This window comes from Serinus canaria, chromosome 1, assembly GCF_022539315.1.
Source record: "Serinus canaria isolate serCan28SL12 chromosome 1, serCan2020, whole genome shotgun sequence".
In the NCBI taxonomy this organism is placed as follows: Eukaryota; Metazoa; Chordata; class Aves; order Passeriformes; family Fringillidae; genus Serinus; species Serinus canaria.
Window position 1 is genome coordinate 41207279 of NC_066313.1, and position 25814 is coordinate 41233092.

Here is a 25814-nt window from a genome sequence, read left to right on the forward strand (position 1 = left end):
TCAACTTCAAGCCAAATATAATTAGCTCTGATAGTCAGCAGCCCCAGTTTCCAAATGCATCACCAGGTCTCAGTTATTTCACCTCCTTGTTCTTCTGTGATTATCATGAACATGTCCCTTCTAATCTTTTCACTAAAACTATATGTCAGCAGATTCTTTCCCAAGTTCCACTGTCTAAAACACAGATTCTTCTAGATTGCTGAAACTGTCACCCAGGCTCATAGCACCGTGCATCTCAATTACAGCAATGCTCTCCTTCAGCCTGGACAAATGTAATCTGTCATCATTGCTATCCATCCAAAATGCTGCTGTGAAATTCATCTTCTGAGCCCACCATCTGTCTGTGTCATTCTTACCTGCGCCTCCATCCATTGGATAAGCTTTCCCTACCTCATCAGTTATGGCTACTTACTTTGATTTCCAAGAAACTTCCAAGTCTAACTCATCACCCTTCAGCTTTCTCCAACCATTTTCAGTCTGTACCCAAGAGCTTATTATGCTTGCCCTCTATGCCTGATTAGTTAAATGTGAGGATCTGTGTTCTTTCTGTGCCATATTTCTCTATAAACATCCCTGGATGAACAGCATGAGACAAATGAAAATATTACGTTCATTGCCGGTTTAGAAGCAGTGAGGTTCTGAACACAAAATTCTGCACAAGTAAAGCTGGGTAAATATTTTACAGCATGGAATTTATTTATCTTATTTTGCTTAATTTTCTGTTTACAAAATGGTGCATTTGGTATTCAGATACGGCCACCAAATAATCTTTGGAAATTATTCTTGCCATGCTGCTTAAAAACAAGCAAATTTAAAAATTTATGTATTTAGGTCACATGATAAATTTCTGTAGCCTAGTTACACAAATATATCTTTGAGGTGGCCTGGGTACAAGTAGTGCTGATTAAGTATCTAAAATTCACTACCTGGCAATAACTTATAAAATCATAATTGCTGTGGTGCTGATTATTCCTATGCATAAATATTCCTTCTTAGTGCTCTCACAGGACTCAACCAACCTTCTTTGCAGTCAGATCACAGAGTTTTGCATACTTTATATCCTATTCCCATGCAACCATAATTTTCAACAAAGGCTATTCTGAATGCTTCAAAACAGCTGAAATTAGTCACCTGGGAACACAGTGAGTACACCCATGGGAACACACAGCATGTGAAGCAGGGTCACTAGGCATCCTCCTGACTCTGGGTTAGAAGTTCCTCAAGTCCTGTTCTTGAAGCTGGGTCACAATCCAGAGCAGCAACATCAGGTGAGATGATGAGATCGCACTCACCATCTTTTCTGACAGCACCACCACAACAGTTTTCGAATTAGGGCTGGTACCTTCCACTGCCTTCATGTCCCAAGATGGCCTTTGGCTTCTGAGCATTAGGAAAACAAACCCCTAAACCAGAAGCCCAAACTTCTTGACAGTGTACTTGTTTACTTTGGTAAACTGCCCTACCAACCCTTAGCTATACAATTTTCAGATTTATCTGTGGTACATGCTGTAGCTTTTCAGCCATGATTATTATTTAGATGGGTAGTAATTATTTTTCAATTCCTTTTAAAGTGCATTAAAGGCTAGAAATGAAAGGAGCAGGACATTTTTGAGACCTTTTTCTCTACAGCCTATCAACAAATACTATATTAAATAGTTTGAAAACTGTTAGTTTGCAAACCTCAGGCATGTAATAAAGTCAATATATAATTTTACAACCACATCCCTTTTCTCTTGTGCATTAACATATAAAAAGAGACTTGCTCTATTTCTTCTATCACAAAATTAAAGGCATTCCATATAAAAAACAGTCTGTAGGTTTCCCAGGATAATTACACTGCTAATATCTTCAGTGCATTTATTAAATTCTACCTCCCCCTTTTTTTCTCTCAAATACATGTTGGACACAACATCCATTTAAGAGAAGTGAAGATGAGATCTCTAATGGGACCGGCATGTGTGACATTTCCTTTGGAGCATGGCACACCAGTGCCATGTCCCATTCATGACATACACTGCGCACAGACATCTGCTGTCCTCTTCCTGGTTTTCAGTGGAAGTTGAAGTTCCTTATAATACCTTTTTTTAATGCATGCTCTGCTTCTTATGGAAATTTTTAGTTCTTTCAAGGGAAAGATAAAGGCCTAAACCATTCAATTTGAAAGTGAGTGCCTCCCAGGAGCTGAAGCCTGGGTTGGGATTCATCACTGTGCACTTCTTCACTGTTAGAATGCTGTGGCTGATGTGTCATCTAAAGGAAACCAGGCTATAATACAGGAGATGTGTATTTCTATAAGAAAATGGGAATATGAGGCCTGTATTCCCATGGGAGTACCATGATGACCATTTCATATTGAAGCATTTGAGTTTCAATGGTCATATTTCTGGGTCTGGGTTTTTTTACACATAAAACAAAAATATTGCCTCCATATTTTTCTGAGGAAGGTCTGCAATTTAGGAATAGAGCTACTGGGATTTTTTTCTGCCTCCATTTCAGCTATCTTTTACCAGGTTAGGAGTTGAGCTGTTACCTTGTAGATGTCAAGGAATCCACACTGGTGGTCGAAGCGTGTGTAGAGCTCGTTGAGCATGCTGATGACCTGCATGGGTGTGCACTGAGCACAGATGGCAGTGAAGCCAACAATGTCCGAGAAGAGCATGGTGACATCATCAAACTTCCTGGCCTGAACCTGCTGCCCCTGCCACAGCTGCTGAGCCACCTCTTCAGGGAAAATAGAAATAAGGAGATCTACTGTCTTCTTTTTCTCCTCTTCCAGGGCTCGGTGCGTACATTCTAGCGTTGCCTTCAGCTTATCCATTCGTTTTTTCAAGCCATCTTGTGCCTTTGCTTGCTCCCCAACCAATATGACATCACGAGTAGCATCATGGATAGGGATGTCCGAAAGATGGAGGCCTCGGCCCATCAGCTCATCCAGCTTGTCCACACAGGGGGAACCCAGAAATAATATAGAGTTTGATTCTGGCACATGAATCATTTGTCCTTTAATCTCCATCACCTGCAAAACAAAAAGAAAGAGTTTAGACAAGGGGGAAAATCAGCTTGTAGATGTGGATCCTCATTCTGCTTTCTCCGTCTTTTCAGCCAAAACAATTAACTGTAGCCTTTTATACAGAAGCCTTTTGCACTCACCTACTCAAGTAATGAGACTCACAGTCTGCTCACCAAATTGAGTCAGAAAATAACCTAAATTGACACAAAAGTATTCCCAAATCAGATGTTGGATTTTGTTTGTACCCAATTAAATAAGAAAGCAATAATATGTATTCTCAGAGTGCCGTCTAAATAATGCTCCTGGATCTACCTGGACTTACAAGCAAATTTCAGAGTTGTTCTTTCTCTGTTACTTAGCTATAAATTACAAAAAGCAAAAAAGTGAAGAGAAATTGCAACTATCTGAAAGCAGGTTAGTGAAATGAAGTGCCTTCTGTTTTTTTTCAGCAAAATATCTAATACAAGTAAATTCTAGTGATTTTATAGAGGAATCAAACAAAAATAGATGTGAAAAACAGCTCTATAAAATAACAAATGGCATGGAAATGTTGTACTAGCCCTCCTCTTTCCTGTTTTCCTTCTCATACGTGCAGCAGAGTGGAAGGCTGACATTCAGAATCTGCAGATTTCTTGGTAACAGAGCTTCATCCAATTTGTATTTGTGGGATAGCAGAAGATACAGTAGGGAAGGAGCATCAGGTGGTTCATCACACTGGTTTATAGTTTTTGCCTTTGCCTGTTAGATGTCTAGATGTTTTGAGCACTGTCCAAGGGTGAATATCACTGAGGCCACGGATGGTTACCTCTTGCTCCATGATGGCAGTCAAGCACAAAACTGCCAGACTGAAATGGACACTGAAAACTAAATTAAATCAGACAAACCGTATCTCTTTGTAAATACAGCTTGCCATAGCCTCTTCCATGAAAAACAACCCCATGAATGTTTCCATTCCAGGAGTGCACAAAGACCAGGGCAATACTGTGCTAGGTGATCTAAAATACCCACAGACCTCACCCTGAGGATCTCACAGTCAATACAGGCACAACACACTCACCTTGTGCATCTAAGCAGTGTTAGGCACCATAATGCCTTGTATCTGTGTTTTCTATTCCACTTAATATCTTGAAATGAAAAGACCTCCTCCAGTCACCATTTCTTTCATCATGTAGGCATTAGCTTGCTGTCACATTATTCACTTATCATTTAATCCTCCTTCCATCCATAATCCCACCAAGTAAAACAGAAAAACCTACATCATGGAATCCAGAGGTGTCTGTAATAATGATGTGATTTCAGTGCCCAGTGGTCTGAAAGCTCCTGCTGAGGTGACAGGAAATCCTACATGGCACTTCCATGGCTGGGGGAGATTTAAGGAAGGACCTCTTTCTATCAGTTCTTTTTACATAAGGTTTACATAATATTTTTTTTAACATAATGTTGTCATTGTAAACTCTATGGCAACATGGGAATTGAGCCTATCCTGCCCCTATTACTCTCTGCTTTCTCTGCTAGCAAACTAACATTCAGCTTCTGATGTCAGCCAGGGAACTCAGCAAGTGAAAATAATAAATGCAAGTAATTAAAATTGTCAAATTTTCTAATTTATTTTCCTGCACACCTACTAATATTTACATTCCTAAGCCTTGCTTCCTCAGCTTCACTCTGGGGCATCCATCTCTGTGAGACAGCTAGTCAGCTAACTACATGAGCTGATTTAATGCTCCATGGCTAAGTGTTCTTTTTCTATTTTTGAAACATGGCTCCCTGGGAAATAGGATGCTTTCTTCATGCATGCTGCCTCATGCTTTCAAAAGGACACATGCAAAATTGTTTTAACTCTGAAGTACAAGCTGCCAACTATGAAATACAAGGTACAGCATTTCTGAATTCTCTTCCTATTTTGTTCCCTTGCGTCGGACAGTTTTCTGTTTGCAGAGTTTCACTCTTGTGCAAAATAAAAGTATCTCATATTAGCACTTGCCTCTTCCATCTCCAGGTGAAAACAGGGTGTTTTCAGCTCAGGAGGAGAGTGTGTGACCACAGACCCTGGCTGAGCCAGCCTAGCCTGGGCTTGAGCTGCTGTCAGCAAGGCAAGGCACCTGGCTTGGAGGTGTTTCTCCTGTTAACCAGCTGTGAGACTAGAAGAAGATCAATGCATCCCCCTGTGCTCCCACTTCACCTCTGTCAATTTGAGGTGTTAAACTCTTTGATGTGATCGCTCTCTGCATTAATATATTGTGCCAACCTTCCCCAGGTGGGCTTTTCTCAGGAAACACTGACTGTGTAAATAATGTACTAAACAGGCACTCTGGAGTCCTCTGCTCTGCTTCTGGGTAACCCCAGGCAAATTATCAATCCTGACTTCTGATGTGGCCTTTCAGCGCAGCAGGAACAATGCTATTGACCACCCTGTAAGACACTTTGAGACTTATGTGTGAAAAGCAATAAAAGACAGACCATCCTGTAAAATGCCTAACTAATAACAACCAAGTGAGCTGCTCCCTGCTTCAGCAAGGCTGAGCGTTCCCAGAGCATTTGGAGAAATTTTTGCGAAGATATTCTCTGTACACAACTGATTAGTTTTCTAAAACTGTCAAAGGTTCAGTGATATTTCAGCTTTATCCCCTAAATTATCATGTGTTTTGCTTAATAGGAATTGATAGGATGTTTCCTATCACTTCTTTCACGTTACATTAGTGACTTTGTTGTCCTGCTCTCTCTTGATGACTGATGGATGTTTTAGAAAATGGCCTGCCAGTCTCTTCAAGTTGCCAAATCAGGGAACAGGATAGCAGAAAAAAAAACTGCCCCAGCTTTCCTGGGACAAAACACTAAGGTCTTGTAAAGAACAACAGCAGAGAAGAGTTAAGACTGCATCACTCTCATCAGCTTTTGCAAAGCCCTTTCCTTTCCAAAGAAGTTTCAGAGATGATTCAGATACTTTCTAGCAGACTTCAGTCTGCAGCTGTGATCCAGCCTGACCTCCATCTCTTTTCTTTGATTTCTCATGCTTCTTATATTTTTCTTTTTTATCTAAAAATATAGCTGATGTTACAGGGTATCAGGTTTGACTGAAGCTTGCCATAGTAAGTCACACTTCTGGGCAACTCCCCAAAGCTGGACAGCTTTACACCTGGACCATAAGCCTACAGGCAAGCAGGATGGCATCATCCATCTTTCTTGTAAGCAGGGAAAGATGGAAACATTTCTGTCATCAGTTGTATTTCATTACTGCTACATTTCATTGCCTTCTTGTCTCTTTAATTATATTCTCACTGAATAAAATGAGAATAATTCTGCCATTTTCAGAGCACATTCTCCTGATTTACAGTGGTGCAAGAGAACGTTTTGAAAAGAGCAATTATATATATCACATTTTACAGTCTTATGTTGCAGTGAAATGACACCACAGCCTAAGTAGCCCTGGGATGAAAAACAAAAAACCTAACACTGAAAGAAAGGGTGCAAACAGTTCCTGATTCTAAGGAACTCTTTCAGCCTCCCTCCTCAAAGACCCAGCTCAGAAATACTGACAGATTCTAAAGCTGCTTTTTGCTTTTTGGGAACATGGAGAGTCTCCTGCTGAGCACTGCACCGCCAGCTCCTTCATTAGGTACACAATATCCAACCCTCTGCACAACCTCTGCATACTCTGGATGCAACCCACCCTAGGACCAAAAAGCTTATGAATCAAATGCCAAATCCACTGCCTAATCTTTAAGGAAAAGCACAGGGAAAAGCTTCATGGGTTGCACTGAGGGAGGATACAACTCCGTACAAGGATGTGTGTTTTGAAATAGTGACAGAGAGAAGGTGTCACATCTCCTCAAAAAGATTAAGGAAATACAGGATGGTATCCCTGAGAAATAACTGGGGGGTTAAAAAGGATTTTCCTTCTAATTGGCCAGACCTTTTCTGCAACCTCTGCAATCCACAAATTTTAATGGAGCTGCTCCTTTGATTCTGATCAAAGGAGTAAACCCTCCAAAACTGTGATTATAGTTTTTTTTTTTAGTTTTATTTATTGGGATTAGGTTAGAAATTTACACTGCTAGGCCACACTTTCATACACAGTTGCACATCCATGCTTGATTTCATAAAATGGACAAATTCAGTAAGAAAAAACAAAGCTGCTTCCTTATCAGGCTTATAGTTATTTAGAAGATGGAAAGACTGGGGCAAAATCAGCTTGAACCTAAACACCATCACCATCATCACTTCCAGGTACAAAGGGTGACTTTCAGAAAGGAGGTCCAGCTGCTAACCTAAGTTTTAAAACAACTGGACTTCTCTGAATGTCCTATACGATACATGGCAGTGCCTCAGGAACATTTACAGCAAGGTATTTCATAACATTTGAGGAGTTAGAGCCTTAGGAGATTTTGTGAACACGGGACAAAACAGTATAGTTACAACAGTACACTTGCAGAAAGAAATGCAATGATTTTCTTGCTATGTTTCCATGACACATCTAGAAGGGCTGAAAGTATGACGGATAACATTGGAATTAAAAAAAGAAACAAATGTCTTAAATTGGAAAAATGAGCTAAAGCTGGAATTCAAAATAAGGGCAATAAATATATTTAGATAGAAATAATCAAATGCAAAATGTACAGGCAGGCTAACTGTTCCTAAGAAGATAACCCAGAGTGCACAGAGTGGAACAAATGAATGTAAGCCAACATGTCATGATGTCATTTAGAAAGAAAACACTATACAGGACTATGTAAACAAAAAATACAACTTGCAAAACACCAGAAGTAATCCTTATACTGTGACCACCCATTTTCAGACCACAGAAGGACAAATCTGGTCCTTTTAAAGTATAACAAAGAGGTGGATTGATTGGAGAGTCTGGTGAAAAACAATGAAGGCAATGGAAGGTCTAAAAAATATGACCTACAAAAAAAAATTGGAAACATTTGGTGGTTGAAAACATTAGACCCCAAAGAAGAAAAATCTGAGTGTGAGCATATGAAAAAATACTTTATGCCGAAGTAAAGAGGTCAAACACAAAATTCTGTGGCAAAAGCTTTGAAAAAAAGGCCCTGGTGATCCTAGTGTACACCATGATTGAAATTGAACATGATCCATCAAAGGCCAGAAGTACTCTAGGCTCTGGAAGGAGAAGTGTTGCAGCTGGTGCAGGGAAGTGATCCTTCCCTTCTGCTCAGAACTGGTGAGGCCATACCTGGAGTACTGGGATCCACTGTTCAGCTCAGTTCTGGGATCCACAGTACAGGAGACACATGGACATGCCAGAGAGCATCCAGAAAAGGTCAACAAAGATGACAGGAACCTGGGACATTCTTCCCTATGAAGAAAGGGTGAGAGACCTGGGACTCTGTTTAACCTGGAGATGATAAGGCTCAGGATGATCTTATCCATGTACATAAATCCCTGAAGGGATCAGGGATGACAGAGCAAGACTTTTTCCAGTGATGCCCAGGACCAGAGGCCATAGACATAAACTACCCAAAGGAGGCTCCCTCTGAACATCAGAGAACACTTGTTTTATACACCAAGCAGGCTACAGGTTGCCTGCAGAGATTGTGGAGTTTCCATCCTTGAAGATACTCAAAAGCCACATGGATGTGGTCCTGGGAAACTGACTCTAGGTGACTCTGCTTGAGCAGAGGGTTGAGCTAGATGACCTCCTTCCAACCCCGGTCTATGAAATGAACAAAAAATAAAAGGCTCAAATTGGGAAAAAATAGATTAATATGGGATATTCTTGTATTCATAGGGAGAGTGAGAAAGGAAACATCATTGGTGAGGAGTTGGATAATGCATTTGATTTGTGAGACCTGTCAAAGGTGATCAATCTGTCTGGAAAACAGAGGAATGAACCAGTGACTTAACAGAAATTTAGGTGGAAACAGAAAGGGGAGACATAGTAGGGTATACCTTTGCATTCAAATAAAAACTACACAAATTAATTCTCGGATAATTAATGTAGTGCCAGTGTGGAATTATTGCTTCAGTCAGTTTATGACTCTTTCTACAGGTAACAACAGAAACATGTGCTTCTGGAATAAAAGTGGTATGATCTATGTGAGACATCTAAGCTATGGTCAGATGAGTCATGCCCCATGTGTAGACATACTTACATTTCTCTGCTGTGAAGGGAGCACAAGGCTTGGACATACATGCCTGTACTGGTTGAGTCTACCTCCTATCAGAATAAACTTAATTCACAGGAGTGAATGTACACTGTGCATGTGTTTCAATGCTGTGCATTGAAAGATACCTAAATGCCAATATGTTAAGTACATTAAGGGAAATACGAGTTCTCTTTTGGTCTAACAAATTTCTATTTTAAATGTGCCAAACCTCAATTCAATAAAATGAAGACTTGGTAAGCCTGCAAAATTAGTGAATTATTGAAAAAGAAACAGCTATTAAAACCTCTCTAATACTTCTGCTCTGCTTGTAGAGTGGAGTAAGTCAGAGCCACAGCCAGCAGAAATAGTTGTGGAAAAACATTCATGAAAATAGGAAAAAAATCATATTCTAATGGAACCCTGATTTGCTATTTTTTCTGTAGACAAAAATAACAAAATACCATCTTCCATTACACCCATGTTTTATTTAAAAAGCAACCTAAGAGGTTTAACATATCATCTCCACAGAAATGAAAAATAACTTTTCAATCGATGCCTGACACAATTGAATAAACTAGATAAGGTTTGCTCAGCACAACTCAGGATGTGCTTGGCTTCTTGTGAAATTGCAACTCTCAGCATTTGCTCACAAGTTTGTATTTCCAGCTCACTGCATTGTCAAAAGAATATTATTCCACACAGCAGCTTAGTGACTGTTAAAAATTTCTCGTTATTTATAGCAAACCCTAGAGTGTTTCATAACATGCAATGGTCTTCAGAGCAAAGTGACCAGATGTAACATTTTCTGTATGTCATAGATACCTCATAAACCCAGACTGGCAGCAAAAATACTGTACCTTTAAGAAATCCAAAATTTTGGTGGGAATACATTCATTTTCTATAATGTAAAAGAGAGAGAAAGTGATAATGAGAGAAACATTAATATCTTTCAGTTGTAAACTTGGACCTCTAAAATAATTTCTTGGTATGAAAAGACTAAGTGTGGCAGATTAAAACCAAGCCAGTTAGGGTTAGATAGGATCTGCTCCACAAGAAGCAAAGGTATGCATGACATATCAAAAGCATGGAGCCCCTGTAAGGACATGTGAAAGGGGGAAAGGAGAAGAGGTAAAGGAGATGACTCTATCCTTAACACATTAGTCTGCCAAGCCAACTAGATAAACAAAAGGCAACAGTGGATTCCACCTGAAACAGGTCAAGACGATGCACAGTTTATCTTTTCCTGCTTCAAGACCCAGAAATTGCTTTTAAGAAGGTACTCCTGAGTGCTACATGGATAAGTGCAAGATAAATCTAGCCCTGTGGAATAAAAACAATGGGAAAAGAATTCCTTCAAAGGAACATCTATCTTCACAAGACAGCAAAGAGTCAGAATTTAACCCTATGTGCTCCTTGGTCAGCTTCCCTTACAGATGCTCTCAAGCAGAGGAGTGGGTGAACTCAACAGGGCAGACAGGCAGAACATGGCATGGGCAACACCACAAGAAGAAACTCACCAGTGCTCCCAAGAGAATTTCAAAATCCCTTTGAACATAAACACACCGAAAACAGACCGATTTTTTTTTCCATGAATAAATATCTTCACATACTTAAACACTACTTGCGTGATTCCCAAAGGCACCATTGGCCTGACAGCCCTGTCCATCTCTCAGGACACCTCTGGCCCTGCCCAGGGCCCTGCCCCCCACATCAGCCCCTTGGGCTGTCAGTCCTTCCTCAGCCATGCTCTCACAGCCCTGCCTTGCCTGCCCTGGCCATGGGCCCATCCAAGGACCCGAGTTCCAGCCCAGTATCGGTCTTTCTCCAACAACAACCCCAGGGAGGTGCTAGTGCTGGTGCTGGGCTGACCCCACATTCCCAGTCCCGGCTGCCAGGTGCTGCCCCTCCACCTTGCAGACTCCCACAGCTCCTGGCACTCAGGGGGCCCTGACAGCATCCAGAAAACATTTTACCTAAAACACCTTTCAATCAATGAGCATCTGGACAATGGTCTTGGCCATATGGTTTAGTTTTAGGTAGTCCTGTGAGAAGCAGGGAGTAGGACTGGAGGAACCTTATGGGTCCCATTCCTTCCACTAGTAGTCTTCACCTCCTAACAAGAGCTTCTCCTTTGAACGAGATCTGTCCCAGCAGCCTTAGATCACCTATTAGCAGGAAGTACTCTTACTCAGGTGATATTTCTTGCTAAGTGATTTTCTTTCTGAGATTCAGGCTCACTTGTTTCTTTGTAGAAATTGGTTCTTAGCAACCAGCAGTGAAATGGTTAAATAAGTGCATATGTTTATTCATGAAAACAGTAGGCAAGGAGCAGCAGAAGCAGCTTTCCCCTTTGATCTGCGAGAACAGATATATATAGCCACCACTAGGAGATATGACATTTCACCACCAACCTAGGTATCTTAAAATTCCTGTGATTAAAAGATCTCTTAGCCCAAGCACGAGCTAGCTTGCAGAAATTTTCACCTTTAGGACTTACAGAATCTGACTTTTTCCCTATTCGTCTTAAGTATATAAATCTGCTCGATTTGCCACACCAAGGAAGCTGATGAGAATTGGAGTCCTCTGTTGGTATTTTCACTTTGCTTTGATTTTTATTACCCCATATATCAAGTACTTTTGCAGCTTTGATAAAAGACTCTTATCATTAGAATTTGATATTGGGATTAATCAATTCTGGTCTCCTGGTGCAGTATAAATTTTCAGAACATGAGGAGAAGAAATTTCTTCTTTTCCCAGTCCAATAATTCTTAAGTTAGATATAATAAGAAAGACCCATTCTACCTCTCACTGAAGTCATTGCAAATATATCAAGCTGATTTTAGTGAGAACCGCACCAGACCTTTAAAATTATATTTTCTCTGTATTTCTTAAAAAGGTTGAATTTCTTTTAGTGTGTTCAACATAATTCACCACATCATTAAGAGACCTTTCATCCATAACCTGCTGTAAGTAGCATATCTGAGAGGTACCAGTAAAAGACAGTCTCCTTGTGGAATCTCTTACATGCTGCGTTAATGAATTTGGGAGGAATGCACTGGCCTGGTTTAGTAGCCTCAGGTTAAGGGGTCATTTTCCACAAAGTACTTATTTTACAACCCATCAAGAAATGAAAAGCAAATGAAAACATTAAAATGCCTTTGATTTAACTATAAATAGGACTTAGTGTGAGAAGGAACAGTCAGATGGAGAGAATATTCACATTTCTGTTCACATTAAAGTATCTGTTTAGCTTCCATTTTCTTCACTACACTTAACTGATTTTTCCTTGATACGGTAGTAAAGAAAATGAAAAAAAAAATGTTGAAGGTAATATTTTGAAACCAAAGCACAGTCAGTCTCTGTTGCCTTGATTTTTCTAGCACAAATTGAAGGAAGCAGTTAAGCAAGTTGCTGCTCCCCATTGCTGCATGGGGGCCACCAAAGCCTGGAGGGAGCGTGGTGGGATGGGGCAAGTGTGAGTGTGGATGGAATTGGGAGACCCAGCCTTTACAGCGAAGAAGGACAACAGAAGCCATCAGTCTAAAAATACTGAGACCTGCTGCCTCACAAAGCTCCCCACTCAGCTTGCAGATTCCTGTCCCTGATACCCCAGGGGAGCTTTGCACAGCTTCCAGGACTGTCTGTGGTAGGCAGATCACAATTCAGCCAGCCCCTGAAATCGTAGGGCTGCCCGAGCAGTGCTCTGCCCCAGCACCCTGCCAAGGGGCAGAAAATATTTGCTCAGGCACAGCACGAGGCTAACACGGCCACCTTGCTGTTGGAACATGGCCAGCTACCCAGGACAGGCGGAGAGGCTGAGTGGAGCTAATGAAAAGCTGTCTGTACACACATCCACAGGATCAACTCTAACCAATTCATCACCAATGCAAACACTGACCTGCAGCTCTTTTGGAGATGTGAATTCCCTAAAGAGCAGAGCATTTGATGAGCCTTCCCACTTTCAACATTTTGACTCGTACAATTCTTTTGAGTATTAAAGCCTTTAAGCCTAAAATCTGTATTTCAAAAGTCAGTTTTAAGATCTAGACGCCTTTCAAAATTTCGCACTTCAGATATTTACTCCCTTTGCAAGAGCCAGAAGGAGGGGAAGAGGCAGGGAATTCAAGAATGGTTAAGCCCAAGAAGAAGCAGCCGGGAAGGTTTTGGTTATACTTATCATTTGGTTATACTTATCATTATCCCACTCTGATTTGATTAGCAATAAATTAAACTAATTTCCCCAAGTCTGTTTTGGCCCTGGCAGTAATTGATGAGTGATTTCTCCATGTCCTCATCTTGACCCACAACTTTCTCTCCCCTGTGCAGCTGAGGAGGGAGCCCTGCCTAAAGTCTCCCATGGAAACGGTCCCATGAGAAGAGCCAAAAAGAAAACATTCTCTTTGTGGAAATTAGTCCACCTTATTTTCTTCAGGTTTTACCTGCAAATCTGCAGCCTTTTCAGCTAAAACTGTGGGCTAAGTTTTACTGTAATACATGTGTCTTCAGTAGCTGTTCTGCATTTTCAGTTTTTTGGGTTTACATGGCTTGTCATTGACTCCTGTACGTCATCTACGAACACAGGCTCTCATAAATGCTCTCATCCTTCTGCACAAGTCAGGATCTCTTGGATTCAACAAGCAGTAAGAACCTGGTGTAGGCACACACAGCTCTGTGTTACACGGAAATTATTTTGCACTGATACCAGACATGGCTAGAGTGCTGTAATATCCTATAACATGGAGATTTTTCCTACACATTTACACTGGAAATCCTCTATTCTCTGAACATTAGCAGTTTGTTTTGTAGTACTCAAATTAACACAAACACAAAATCAAGGAATCTCTCCCTAGTTTTCATATTTAACTTGCAATATTTGTCTAGACATGGTGTCCTCCAGAATGCTTAATTTTTGTAATTGCATTTTTCATAAAATTTTAATAAAGTATCAAGACTATAGAGAACAATTAAAGGAATATTAAATGTTATGGCATTATCAGGCTGATGATTCTATGAAACAAAACACTGGTTGATGTACTGAGAGTACAGAATATTGGAGTTCTCAAGTGTGATCATATGATTTATTTATACAGTTAAAATAAATTAAACTAATTCTCTCAAATACTGTCCTTGCACAGTATTCCATACTACTACTAATAATTTTTTAAAAAGATGGTAAAATTTAGCAGTCCTTAATCCCACTGCAACACTCTTTTGATTTAAATCAATGGCATTATTCACAGACCAGTTGATTTCTTAAAAGTAAGAAACTATTCTTATATCTGTTGAGGAAACGAGAGAAAATGATGATGATTACCCAGCTTCAGGTAAGAAGAAATGACACAGAAAAGCAGACTGATGATTGCCTATTTCTCTGTTAAGAGACAAATTTTCTCACAAGATAGTACGAGATCTTTTGTTTAAACAAATTTTCCAGTTGCTTTCGAAACACACGGCTCTCCAGAAGGGATGCTCTTGAGCTAGAGCAAAGAAAAGGCCTACTCTGAAGTCATTTGGAATTAGTGGAGAGGCTGGTTTTGACAGCAGCACACTCCAGGACACAGGGTCACAAATAAGTGGAAAATCCTTCTTTTCTCAAAATAGGTTCACCTTTTATTGCAGCGCACAAAACATTCTAGGTCATATCTACAAGTGTGTGTTGCATCAGTGGAAAAAAATGGAAAGTCTGGCACAAACAACTCTCCGATGACATTTGTGATTTGTCACTCATAGCTAAACAGTGCAACTAGCCATTTTCCCCAATTTCTTCCCACACATGTTTGTGAAAGGAAATAACACCCTTTGCTCAACAGGCAAGAAAATAAGATATTGTTTATGAAAAGTCATTACGATGTATTAGTGACTTGTGAAAAGATGGAAGAATGGAACTTCTTTCTTTCCTTTCTGCTTTGGTTGATGGCCCCTCAGTCAATTGAAAACACCATTGTGTTTCATACACAATAACCTAACTGAAGTATGTTAAATGATCACAGATTACCAAGGCACTTCAATTGCTTTGAAGCCCCCAGAGTAAAAATCCTGACACAGTGAAATAAATGGATAAACAGCCAACTTAACTACATAGAGATCTCTACTACAGCTTTTTCCCAGGCTCTGAAATTATCTACTACTTGAACATGGATGACCAAATATATAAAATAAATTCTCTGCTGAATGCTAAGGTTCACAACATCTTAATGCTCATATTTCACAAAAGCAGTTAATGATTTGAAGTCAGGAGAAAAATGAAATCAAAGCTCATTCTGTAAAAGCTTTCCAGAGATCAGATTCCATATGCTGTCTCACTCACTTCAAATCACCAGATGCCTAAATTCTGCAAAGATCAATCAAATCTCAGAGTTTCATGTGTGTAAATCAACAACATCAGGAAAACTGTCTCTGATTCACACAAGAAGAAATTACAAAAACATTGCTGTCTCACAGTGCCTTAACATTTAATCTGTTATATCAGGACATTCTCATTATAGAACTTAAAATTTCTGATTTTATATTAAAATCAGATCACACAAGAAATGAAACATTTTGGAGAAGCAAGATTGTTCCATATATTTTAGTTTCTAACAGAATAAATCTTCCAGAAATAAACCTAACAGTAAAATTAATCAGTGAAACAACCTGAATTTTTTTTTCAAACTGGCATTATATCTGAGGAATGCATTTTAAATGTTACTGTTTTTCCTAGTTGGTGACAGTTTCAAATTCAGAGCTGTTGTAGCCACACAGTTCCAATGAAGCTGACTTTAGCAAGCTCTTCAGTCACCCTTGAAAACAGTCCCTCCCAAGGCAAGACTGGAAGATGCATTCTTAATAGCTACAGAAGACACTGACAATAGCTGGTCAAAAACACCCTAAAAAAATATCATTTTGTGTCAGAAAATGAAAATTCAAGGAAAGAGATATTTCACAGGTATACATTACTTAAGCCAAACTATGAAACAAAATATGTATCCATGTGGACTCAAATTCAGAACTCCTCAATCCTACAATGAGTAAATAAAGTGATAAAATATAGAAGCTATGGTTTTATTGAAACACACTTTCAATCAAAAAAGGTAGTAAGGTTGCATAACTTGTAGGAATAGCTCTTACTATAAACAGATGAAGAAATTATATTTTCAGCTATATCAATACTATCAGATTTGGGACAAGAAGAACAGAAAAATCTCTGTCCTGATGCAACCCAGCAGATGTCTAAAAATCCATTTCAGATGAATTGTGGGCATACCTTTCCACTGAATATTCATTATCAAATGTAGCTGGCATCCTGCTAGCAGAGACTGATTCCTTTACTTAGGCTACATAATGCCAAAGTGATTTCCCCCTCTTTGTCTTCGACTTCTGCACACCTGCCCAGGTAACATCAGAGCACATTTTTCTTAGTTAGCCCAGCAAACACGACATGCTGTGTTTTCTCACGCTGATGCAGCTGTGCTATTACTCTCATTAAACAACCAATTCCACAAACAGCTTGTATTTGGCAAACAGTATCAGCTTCACACATTTCCTGATTAGCCAGGCTCAATTCCTTGCACGGAAGTAATGATTTACCTGTGCTTATTCATACATTAGCCTTGGAAGAGAAGGTGTTCTTTTCAAAAGGAAGTTAATAATGCACTTTTTCCTGGCCCTGTGATAACACTACAATTACAGCACTGGATTTGCTGTGTTAGTCTGATCTATGGTCCTCTGTTCTCCTGCTCTCTGCCTGCTGTGGACCAACACCAGACAGTCTAGACTGAATCACCAGGGCTGCCGATGTACTTTGTGCCCAGGAGACACGTTTGCTTTTATGGGGGTTTTTCAAGAGATTTTGGGGGTTTGTTTGGTTTTGCTGTTGTGTTGTGGGGCTTTTTTCCCCTGAGAGCTATCTTAAAGAAGTCTAAGCAGCTGCTGCTTGAGGTGAGGAGGAAGAGATGAGGATTCCAAACTGACCTAGCTAGAAAGCCAATACCCCAACATGAGATGCTAACGACAGAGTCCCCCTGGGAGCTCAGAGTCAGCAAAAGCAGAACTCCTCTCCCATTTAAGCAGCTTTGCTGTGACAAGTTCTAGGCTTTGTTTCAACACAGCTAATTTTTGGTGTTCTGTAATCTGTTTTTTACTTAGCCACTAATTTCTTTCTCTTTCTTATAAAAACAGAGGGAAAACTCTTTGATGGGATGACTGTCATTAGTCTTTGTTGTATGTGGGAGTAAAAAGTTTTAATGTCTCCAGAGAATCTGGCTTCATCTCGTCAGTTACTGAATTTTCCAGGTGATCTGGGGCCAATTTCCAAGGATCTTCTCTCTCATCACACTTACTGGTAATCAACAACAATCTGCTATTTGTATCATCTGGAAAAAACACCTTTAATCTGGAAAGGGAGCTTGCTTTTTTCTAACACAGTTCAGACATCATACTTGTCTCTAGCCTATTTCAATTCTTGTTCTCCTTCTTCCATATCATACAAAATAAATGGTAGCTCTTAAGCCTAACAAAATAAGACTAAGAACTAAGTAAGACTACAAGGCTATTTATTATAATCTCTTAAAATTTGATTTTAACATTGATTTTTTTTCTCTTCATTTCTTCTCCTTAGTAAATTCTGTCATTTGTCATAAACTTTGGCTAGTGATTTCAGGAAACATCATGTTCTCATTTTCAGTAGTATAAATGTAAAATAATTCCCACTGCAGTAATCCAGCTTATTCAAAATGTGCAGCAATATAATAAAGCAGTACTTGATTTACAGCTGCTTCCACAAATTGACAGTTTACTGGCATCAAACTTGATGCTTTTTCATTTCTTCGTGCAAAAGCCAAAAGGAACAGCTTTTTTTCATAGGTTTCAATTTTATTTTCCCAAGTCATTCTTCATGTTAAGTAGTCCAATAAATAGACATATATATGAGAACTCTAACATTTTACAGATTTCTGCTACTTGTTTCTAATTCCAACAGCAGAACACACAAAGTCCTTTAATTGGATGAATCAGAAACTGAAGCACGCAAGATCTGCTGAATCTATTGTATGTCTAGCCAGAGATTCTGTTTTGATTTATTCTAAATAAGTCCCTTCTATCTCTAAAAGAATACAAGCTCCTAAAAGAAGGGTGGGTATGTGTACTAGAAAAAAAAAAAAAAAAAAAAAACACACACAAACAAATTAACAAAGTGAGGAAATGAGGAAATTATCAAAATTCTCAAAAGTTTCTGCCAACCAAAATTGGAATTTTTAAGAGAAATAAAATTATGGGATGAAAAATATCTTTCAAATATCTTTCAAATAGCACCCACTATCCACCTGTATGTCTTAGTTCTCAAATGCACTTTTTTTTAACATTGCCAAACACAACTGAAACACAACATTACCCACAGTGCTGTCCCTTTAGTGGATTCAGGCTGCCTCAAAGCTATAACTTTTTTTATGATGGATCAGACTGTGATGTAGTGTTACATTATTAAATGTTCATAATAAGGTATATGAAAGCAAACAATAGAAATTAAGTTTGCTTCATCCTTCCTCTTCCTCCACCCACCCATAAAGGGTGCAAAGACAGCCTTCTTGATTTACAAAAAAGAAGAAAATCTTAGCAGAACATATTACTATAGTAAATATATTGAAAGTAAATATTTTTGTGTTTCAGATTCTATAAACTGCAATGTAATTTGGGGTCAGTAACGCTCATTTTCAGCAGGTATGCGTGTTTGTTTTATTGTATTTTGTATGGAAGGGGAGTAGGTTCTACAAAGGAAAGAGAATATATTGTCTTTTAAAGAAATCAAAGTAAAAAATGATTCAGTACAACAGAAGTTTCATCCTCATACAGCCAGGAGTCATTCCTTTCAATCCTGAATGATTCAAGACTATATTTAATTTGTTTTCCTTATCTTGCAGCATAATTCCTCCTTTTCTGGAACCTATGCAACACCCAGTGTAAACAGATACACTACTAAAATGTAGTTTCTGACGCACATGTGCCACCACACAACAAATCTAAACTTGGCTTGATCATCTTTTCTTGCCATGTCTTTGCTCATCTTCCTAAAGCAGCCTCAGTAATTACTGACATCACGTGCAACAATTACGGACATTGAATCAAAACAAAAGGCAGCAGATTGCAATAATTTTAGATGGTAACGAACCTAACATTAGATTATCAGAGCCCTAATGAGAACCAAGGTGGTTTGAAATGGCATGCTCGAATCAGAATTTAATTTTGTATTCCTTTTGTAAAGATGAATAATTTAAACTTCCTGAATGTGTTATAATCTCTAAATGACATGGTGTCATGGCTCTTGCCTCACAAACAACATATCAGACAGGACATACCTACTAATTTATGTTGCAGGAATTCTTCTAACACATACACAGGTGCAAAACAGATAGTTAAAATATATATATATACATATATATAAATCTGCCAAAATATAAAGGAGGTACCAAACACATAAATCAATGACCCCTTTAGCTATTTTTTATATCAGAACTTATAAGAACAAAATTATCTTTTTCCCTCTTTTATTGCTTGAACACATTCCAGATTTCTAAGCATGGTCCCTGCTGGTTTGGAAAAACTGCAGCAAAAATAAATATGTCAAAGGCCATATAAAAATCCATGCCAAATAAATCTTGGCTCTAAAATATAATAACTGAGATTCCCTAAGAACTCCCAGATTATCAAAGCAACCACTCAAAACTGTTTTTCCACAAAGTTAAAACAATATCAGGCTCCTTCTAAGATTTTGTATTAAGGCTCTCCCATTTGCCTGGAAAAGACCTGCTCCTTTCTGTTTTCTAAGAACTATATTAGAGAACAGTTTTTATCTCAACTATAACTTTTTCAAGCTAAAAGCTGATTCTCAATGAAGCGATGAGCATCTGAATTTTGTCAGATTTTCTTGCTATCTTTATAGTCTTCTCTTTCATTAACTTTGAATTGACTAACATTGAAATTATGTGTTTTCTGATATTCTATGCACAGCGCCTTGTGGGTGTTATAAATAATAGGCAGCACCTTGTTTCACTTCCTTCTTTAGGATCCAACCCTTCAATTCAGTTGCAATTCTGTCAGCAACTTCTAGGAAAGTTGAACAACAAAAAATGAGCAATGGATAATGATACATGACACTTTGTTGCTATTTTTAAATCTCAGGATAAAAGATTAAAAGCCCCAGCCAAATAAAAAGTCTCCTTTTTTTGCAAGATACTGTACATTCCTATCAGTTAGACCCTATGATATACTCCATCTGTTTCCATACTGAAAAAGAAATCAATACTGGGGAAGTCTTATTGACAGCACCAATTATATAGTACATTGACTCACTAACAAGAAGCATGAATCCAACTGAGATAAATCCTTCTCTCACTTATACTGATCTCTACAAAAATAAGCCCATTGAGTCAATGCAGTTAGACCAGATTTACAGCACTGTGACTGAAAGCAGAACTCTTTGCTGTCTTGAATGAGTGAAAGAGGATTTGGCAGGAGAAGAGAAACAATTATGAAGCAAATTCCAGCTTTCTTCTTACTGAAGAAGTCTCCCTGACTTCCACAGAAATAGGATCAAGCCAGCGTTTAAGCTTGATCAAACTGCTTTTTTTAATCTAGCAATTATTGTCATGTTGTCAAGGGAAAAAAACAGCCATTAAAAGATTATAAATGTTTGAAGGATAATTATGAAATACAATCTCTGGAGCCATATAAAATAACTTAGTTATATTTTCTTAAAATAAGTGTCTTAAAAAAGAAAGACTAATGAAGAAAAAGAACTGCTAAAAGAAAAAAAGAAGCCTTTTCTGTTGGATGTTAATATTTCTGATATTTTTTCCTCTTGACTGAACTCTGCAGGTAAATTTGTACTTAGCAGATATAATAAAGCAAAAATAAGAAATTATATCATTACTGTAAGCCAACCATGTCCAATTTCACACTAGTTGTCATCCAGCAACGTGTCCCTCTTAAATTAAAGAAATGAAGTTAATTTGGCATTCCCTCTAGCACGTCTTTTTGTCATAGGACAGTGATGAAGACATCTATTCCATTAGTCAAGAGGTTTGAAAATCCAGAGACTTGTAGTGTCTCTAGACTTAAAAATCCAGGCACTTGTAGTTCAAACTGAATAGCCAAATTAAGGAGCTAAAATGCATCACAAGGTGGAGAATGTCTTCCAGCAGCCTGCCATTTGCAGACCAGAGTGCATGAAGGGTCTACATTATTGCAAACTCCCTTAGTTATTTTTTTTTTTTTACTGATCTACAGAACTGACTCAGGAGGCTGTTTTTCATCAACACACATTTTCCCTCCTTTCTTCAAAATGTGCAGCTTGAGAAGTGAGCTACACAAAGTCGTCGTCTCTGTCCTCTCAATTATTACTTACAGCTAGCCAGAAAGAATCAAGAAAAAGTTCAAAAAATACCAGGATTTAGACAACCTAAAAAGCCCTGCAGCAGCCTTTCTGCACAAGTGCTAAGCAGTGCAAGGACTCACACCATAGTGTGGGACACGCAGGTTCCCAGAGCATCTCCCTGCTGACCCTAAAAGAGCTGTAGGGTCCTGTACCCATGCCCAGAGGTGCCCCAGCACAGCCTGCAGCAGTCAGACCCCTGCCTGATTCTCCTTCCAGACCAGGCCTGTGATTTCAGTCCTCTCCAGCAGCTCAGGGCTGGCAGAGCCCACTTTGCTATCTCTTGGCATGTGCTGCCTGCCTGCTCCCATGAGAGACTTGCTGGCACTGCTCCTGTGCCAGCCAAGGAAACCTTCTGTGGGTCTGGGATACAACACAACACAGGGAGGTCTGGGCCAGTGCATGGGTTAGGCAATGATACACTGCTTCTGAATTCACTGATGAATCAGTTAGCATCATCCTGGGGGTGAGGTAAATAAAACAAACTAAATAAATGTGCCTCTTCCGAGCTGACACACCTAATTCTTCATGTGCTTCAGTCTGTAACGACTCCCAGGCATGTCACTATTTTTCTCCTTTTCAGTCCCACCTAATTTTAAAATTAATTTCCTCAGAGCTAATCAGGACAATTCATCAAACTGGACTGCTAAAAAGGAAAATTAAAAACTTTGGTTAGCTGTGCTTTTATGGTACATTTAACAAATGTATTCCAGTTTTCTTCTCCAGCACAAAACTGATATTTCTACAGAAAACAATAACCTCTGCTACTCATATCAAGCCTAAATGGCTTTGTAATGGCATTATTGCAAAAATACATTTTTTAAATGTCACCATCATTAGGATTTGCTCTGAAAGTGAAGTATGCTGCAAATTAGTGTCTAATTCCAGTTGCTCTTCACAGAAAATGAAACATCCTGGGCGGACAGTTTCCAAACATGCAGCAGTATTTGACTGTGTCATTAATAACTAAGATTGACTAGGAATTTAAGCTTATCATTTACTACTCATAACAAAAATTGTATTATCTCTTCTGCAGGAAATAATTTAAACGTGTTCTGATCTGTCCAGTTGAGGAAAGAGTCAATACACCTCCTTTCTGTACCAAATACAACTTTTGATAGGAACTAGCATTATTTGTGGTCAGATCCTTGAAATCTGGTGGAACAGACCTCCAAGACCATTGGTTGAATTAGGACACAAATGTGTTAGAAAGGGAACATACATAGTCTAATTTTAAAATAATAGTAATGTTATTTAATTTTAAAGGAATAGTAATGTTATTATATGAAAACATAGATTTATCATGGAATAAATACTTTCTTAAAACACTAAACTGCTGACAACCAGAAAAAAAAAAGGCAACAAAAGATGTAGATGAGATTCAGAATCTTGCACTAGAACTGTGCTGCTGTGCAGAAATAAGACTTTGTAAACTTACAACTTAGTACATGTGGAACAAACTAACAGAGAAGAATTTTCTTTTAAAAAAACCCAAACTACAAAAAAAAACCCAAAACAACACAAAAGAAAACCAGCTACTGTCCACTAGAAGTGAATGGAAAAGGACACTTCTATAGTCATGAATATGACAAATCCCTGCTAACTACTCATTCAAATACATGGTGAGCCATCATCATCATGAGGTGTTATTTTATGATACAATCATACATCTTACCATTTCAGAGTGGAGCATCACTGCTTTTGGCATTGCTAATTGTATGAATTCGGGGGTTGTACACAAATAGCAATTTCTACATCTAATAAGTATGATGCAACAAAGCATAAAATGTGGGTATTACATTTACTGGCTGACACATTTGTGTTAATAGCAAATTTGACGTGTTCTGTGGTATTGCTCTCGGCTTCCTACTGCTGCTCCAAAAGAGCACAGGTCTCCCACACTTCCACCAGCCCTACAAGACCTTCTTATGTGCTCTAGGGCATTTCAGGCATACTAAATTAATTCAGAGTAGAAAACTGAATTGAGCCCCAGGTATCTGTTTTCCTGTGCACTGCCTGGGGAGATGTGTGTGTCGCTAGAAGGTAACTGAAAAGCCTGTATGTTTAGCAGACAGACAGACAGACAGACAGACAGACATACTGTCTAGAACAGTAATAGAACAGTGGTAAATCTGAGATTTAAGATTCTTCCTATTTGTAGATACTCCAACGAGTTGTTTTCTGGATTCAAAACTACCTACTCAAAGGTCTTCTTTAAAGATCAGGGTTCGTTTGAACTAAACTTTCAAATTCCCCTTGCAGACTACACAGAAAAGAATGAATAGTTTATGTAGGTCATAGCACAATAATTATGATGGAAACACTTTATTGTTTCAGTAAAATTGTAGATTCAGATGTTGCTTATCTATCATAGTGTTTTAATTTCGATCGAGATCTCGCTTCAAAGCCTGGCAGAGTAGGCTTAGAGCGCAAGACTGTTCTCTAGGAGTTTCCCTTCTGAACTCCTCATTCCAGAGGGCAGCCAGCCCAGGAATGTGGAGTTAGCCAGCCAGGACCAGATGAGAGCCCATCCACAGTAAAACCCACAGAAATACAAATAATGTCAGGGCTGAGTAGTCAACAGTTGCTGTTTTGCCCTGCAGATCTGTTCCCAGCACTCAACAATGCTTGCTACTGTAGATACAGTCAGCTCTTGTGACTCTGTTTATATCAAGTAAAATTCTTGAATAATTTTTGGAGCTAATTGCATGTAGGCTAATCTGTCTAACATGCCCTTTCTGACATGCAGTTCAGGCCTCTTGCATTATGCCAGTTCAAATTTATGCCAACTTGCTAGCATATGTATGTAAAGCTAAACTTGGAAACCAGCTATGAAATTATCATGACCCCAATTCCTTCTTGCCTAGAAACTCAAGCAGTCATCTTGCAAATAGTAAATGAATGCAGCACACTCCTGACAGACTGAATGTCACTTTTCCCAGGTTTAAATGTCCATGAAGCCGAGATCTGCCATAGCAGAGGATCAGGCCCTGAGTCATTTATGTTTCTCACACAGCCACACTGCCAGTTGCCACTAGCAGGTGCTGCTTATCTATCACAAATATGTAACTGCTTCAGAAAATATTACATTTCTGTGATCATGGGTTTCTATTTGTTTTGCTACCTAAGACTACACACAGGATTTTCAAAACCATCCAAAGTGCTCTGTAGTTATATTAGGTATCAGTCTGGTCTTCATTCTAAACAGCTACTGAAAATGCTGTTGCATTGCCACTGCACTTAAAATTTGGTCTTACCTCAGGTATCAATTTGTCACACCCATTTCATGTGGTTGCAAATAATAAACTGAGTTGGTATTATGTCCTCAAAGCCAGCTAGCTCTGCAATTCCTGAATTATAATAAAATACATTATAAAGCTGATACTCAATATTTAATATGTCAGCCCTTTTGCAAGGCATTGAGACACAGAAAAGCCCACATACAGGTATATTTTAGAGTAAACACAAACTATCTAAGTTTTTAAAAAATAATTTATAGAACAGAACTTACACACTGTCATATCAGTCTCATATGCTTTTTTGGCATGGTTATGAAGTCCCAGACTTAAACCAAGACAGTGTCACCATGCATTTCACTAAAGCAAAGTGAACACAAAATGTTCATGGCATTTTACGTACACGTTTCTATCCCTTTCATTAGCTTGCTTCAGAGGTCATTACAGATCTGCCACTTGATTTTGCAGAGTTCCCTGTGGGAGACAATCCCATCACACAGTTAATTTTCCTAAATGTATGAAATGCCATTTTTGAGCACATGCTGCACGTCATTTCCACCTGCTGCAGCCCTACAGGAGACCCAGGCAAGCTTAGACATGGTAAGGCTTCTTGCCACCATCATACCAACAGCAAGGTAGGTCCAGATGGTAGGCAGCTTTCCAAATCACTCAGGTGAGTTTCTTTACCCTCTCACACTTCTATTTGTGGAAGAAGAAAAGAATTCACAGATCTACCACACCAACACATGGTGTCAAACATATAAAACTCTTCACTAAGGAGACTAAGGACGTTTTTATGGAGATAAGATGACACCTTTATCCTAATTTTCTTCAGACACAGGATGTTAAGAAGCTCTGATTAAGGAGGGATAGTCTGAGAAAGATGTCAGAAGAGCTGGTACCAGAAAAAAATGTGTTTAATCACCACATATCCACAGCCACCAGCCTGGGAAGGTACTGAATGAGGGGGTCTGTGAGCTCCTATGACACCAGTATTCAGCTGAGTTGGAACACTCAGCAAAAAGTGAGAGCATGTACAACACTTAGAATGCTCGTGG

At 38.9% G+C, this 25814-nt stretch overlaps 1 protein-coding gene across 1 annotated transcript in view; it reads right to left on the reverse strand.

Annotated features, from left to right (window-relative positions):
• GUCY1A2 (guanylate cyclase 1 soluble subunit alpha 2) overlaps positions 1-25814 on the reverse strand; it is a 142012-nt gene that overhangs the window by 65205 nt on the left and 50993 nt on the right. Inside the window, exon 5 of the mRNA XM_030234080.2 lies at positions 2531-3016. Within this exon, the coding sequence (XP_030089940.1) occupies positions 2531-3016 (486 nt within the window). The remainder of the gene's footprint in view (positions 1-2530; positions 3017-25814) is intronic.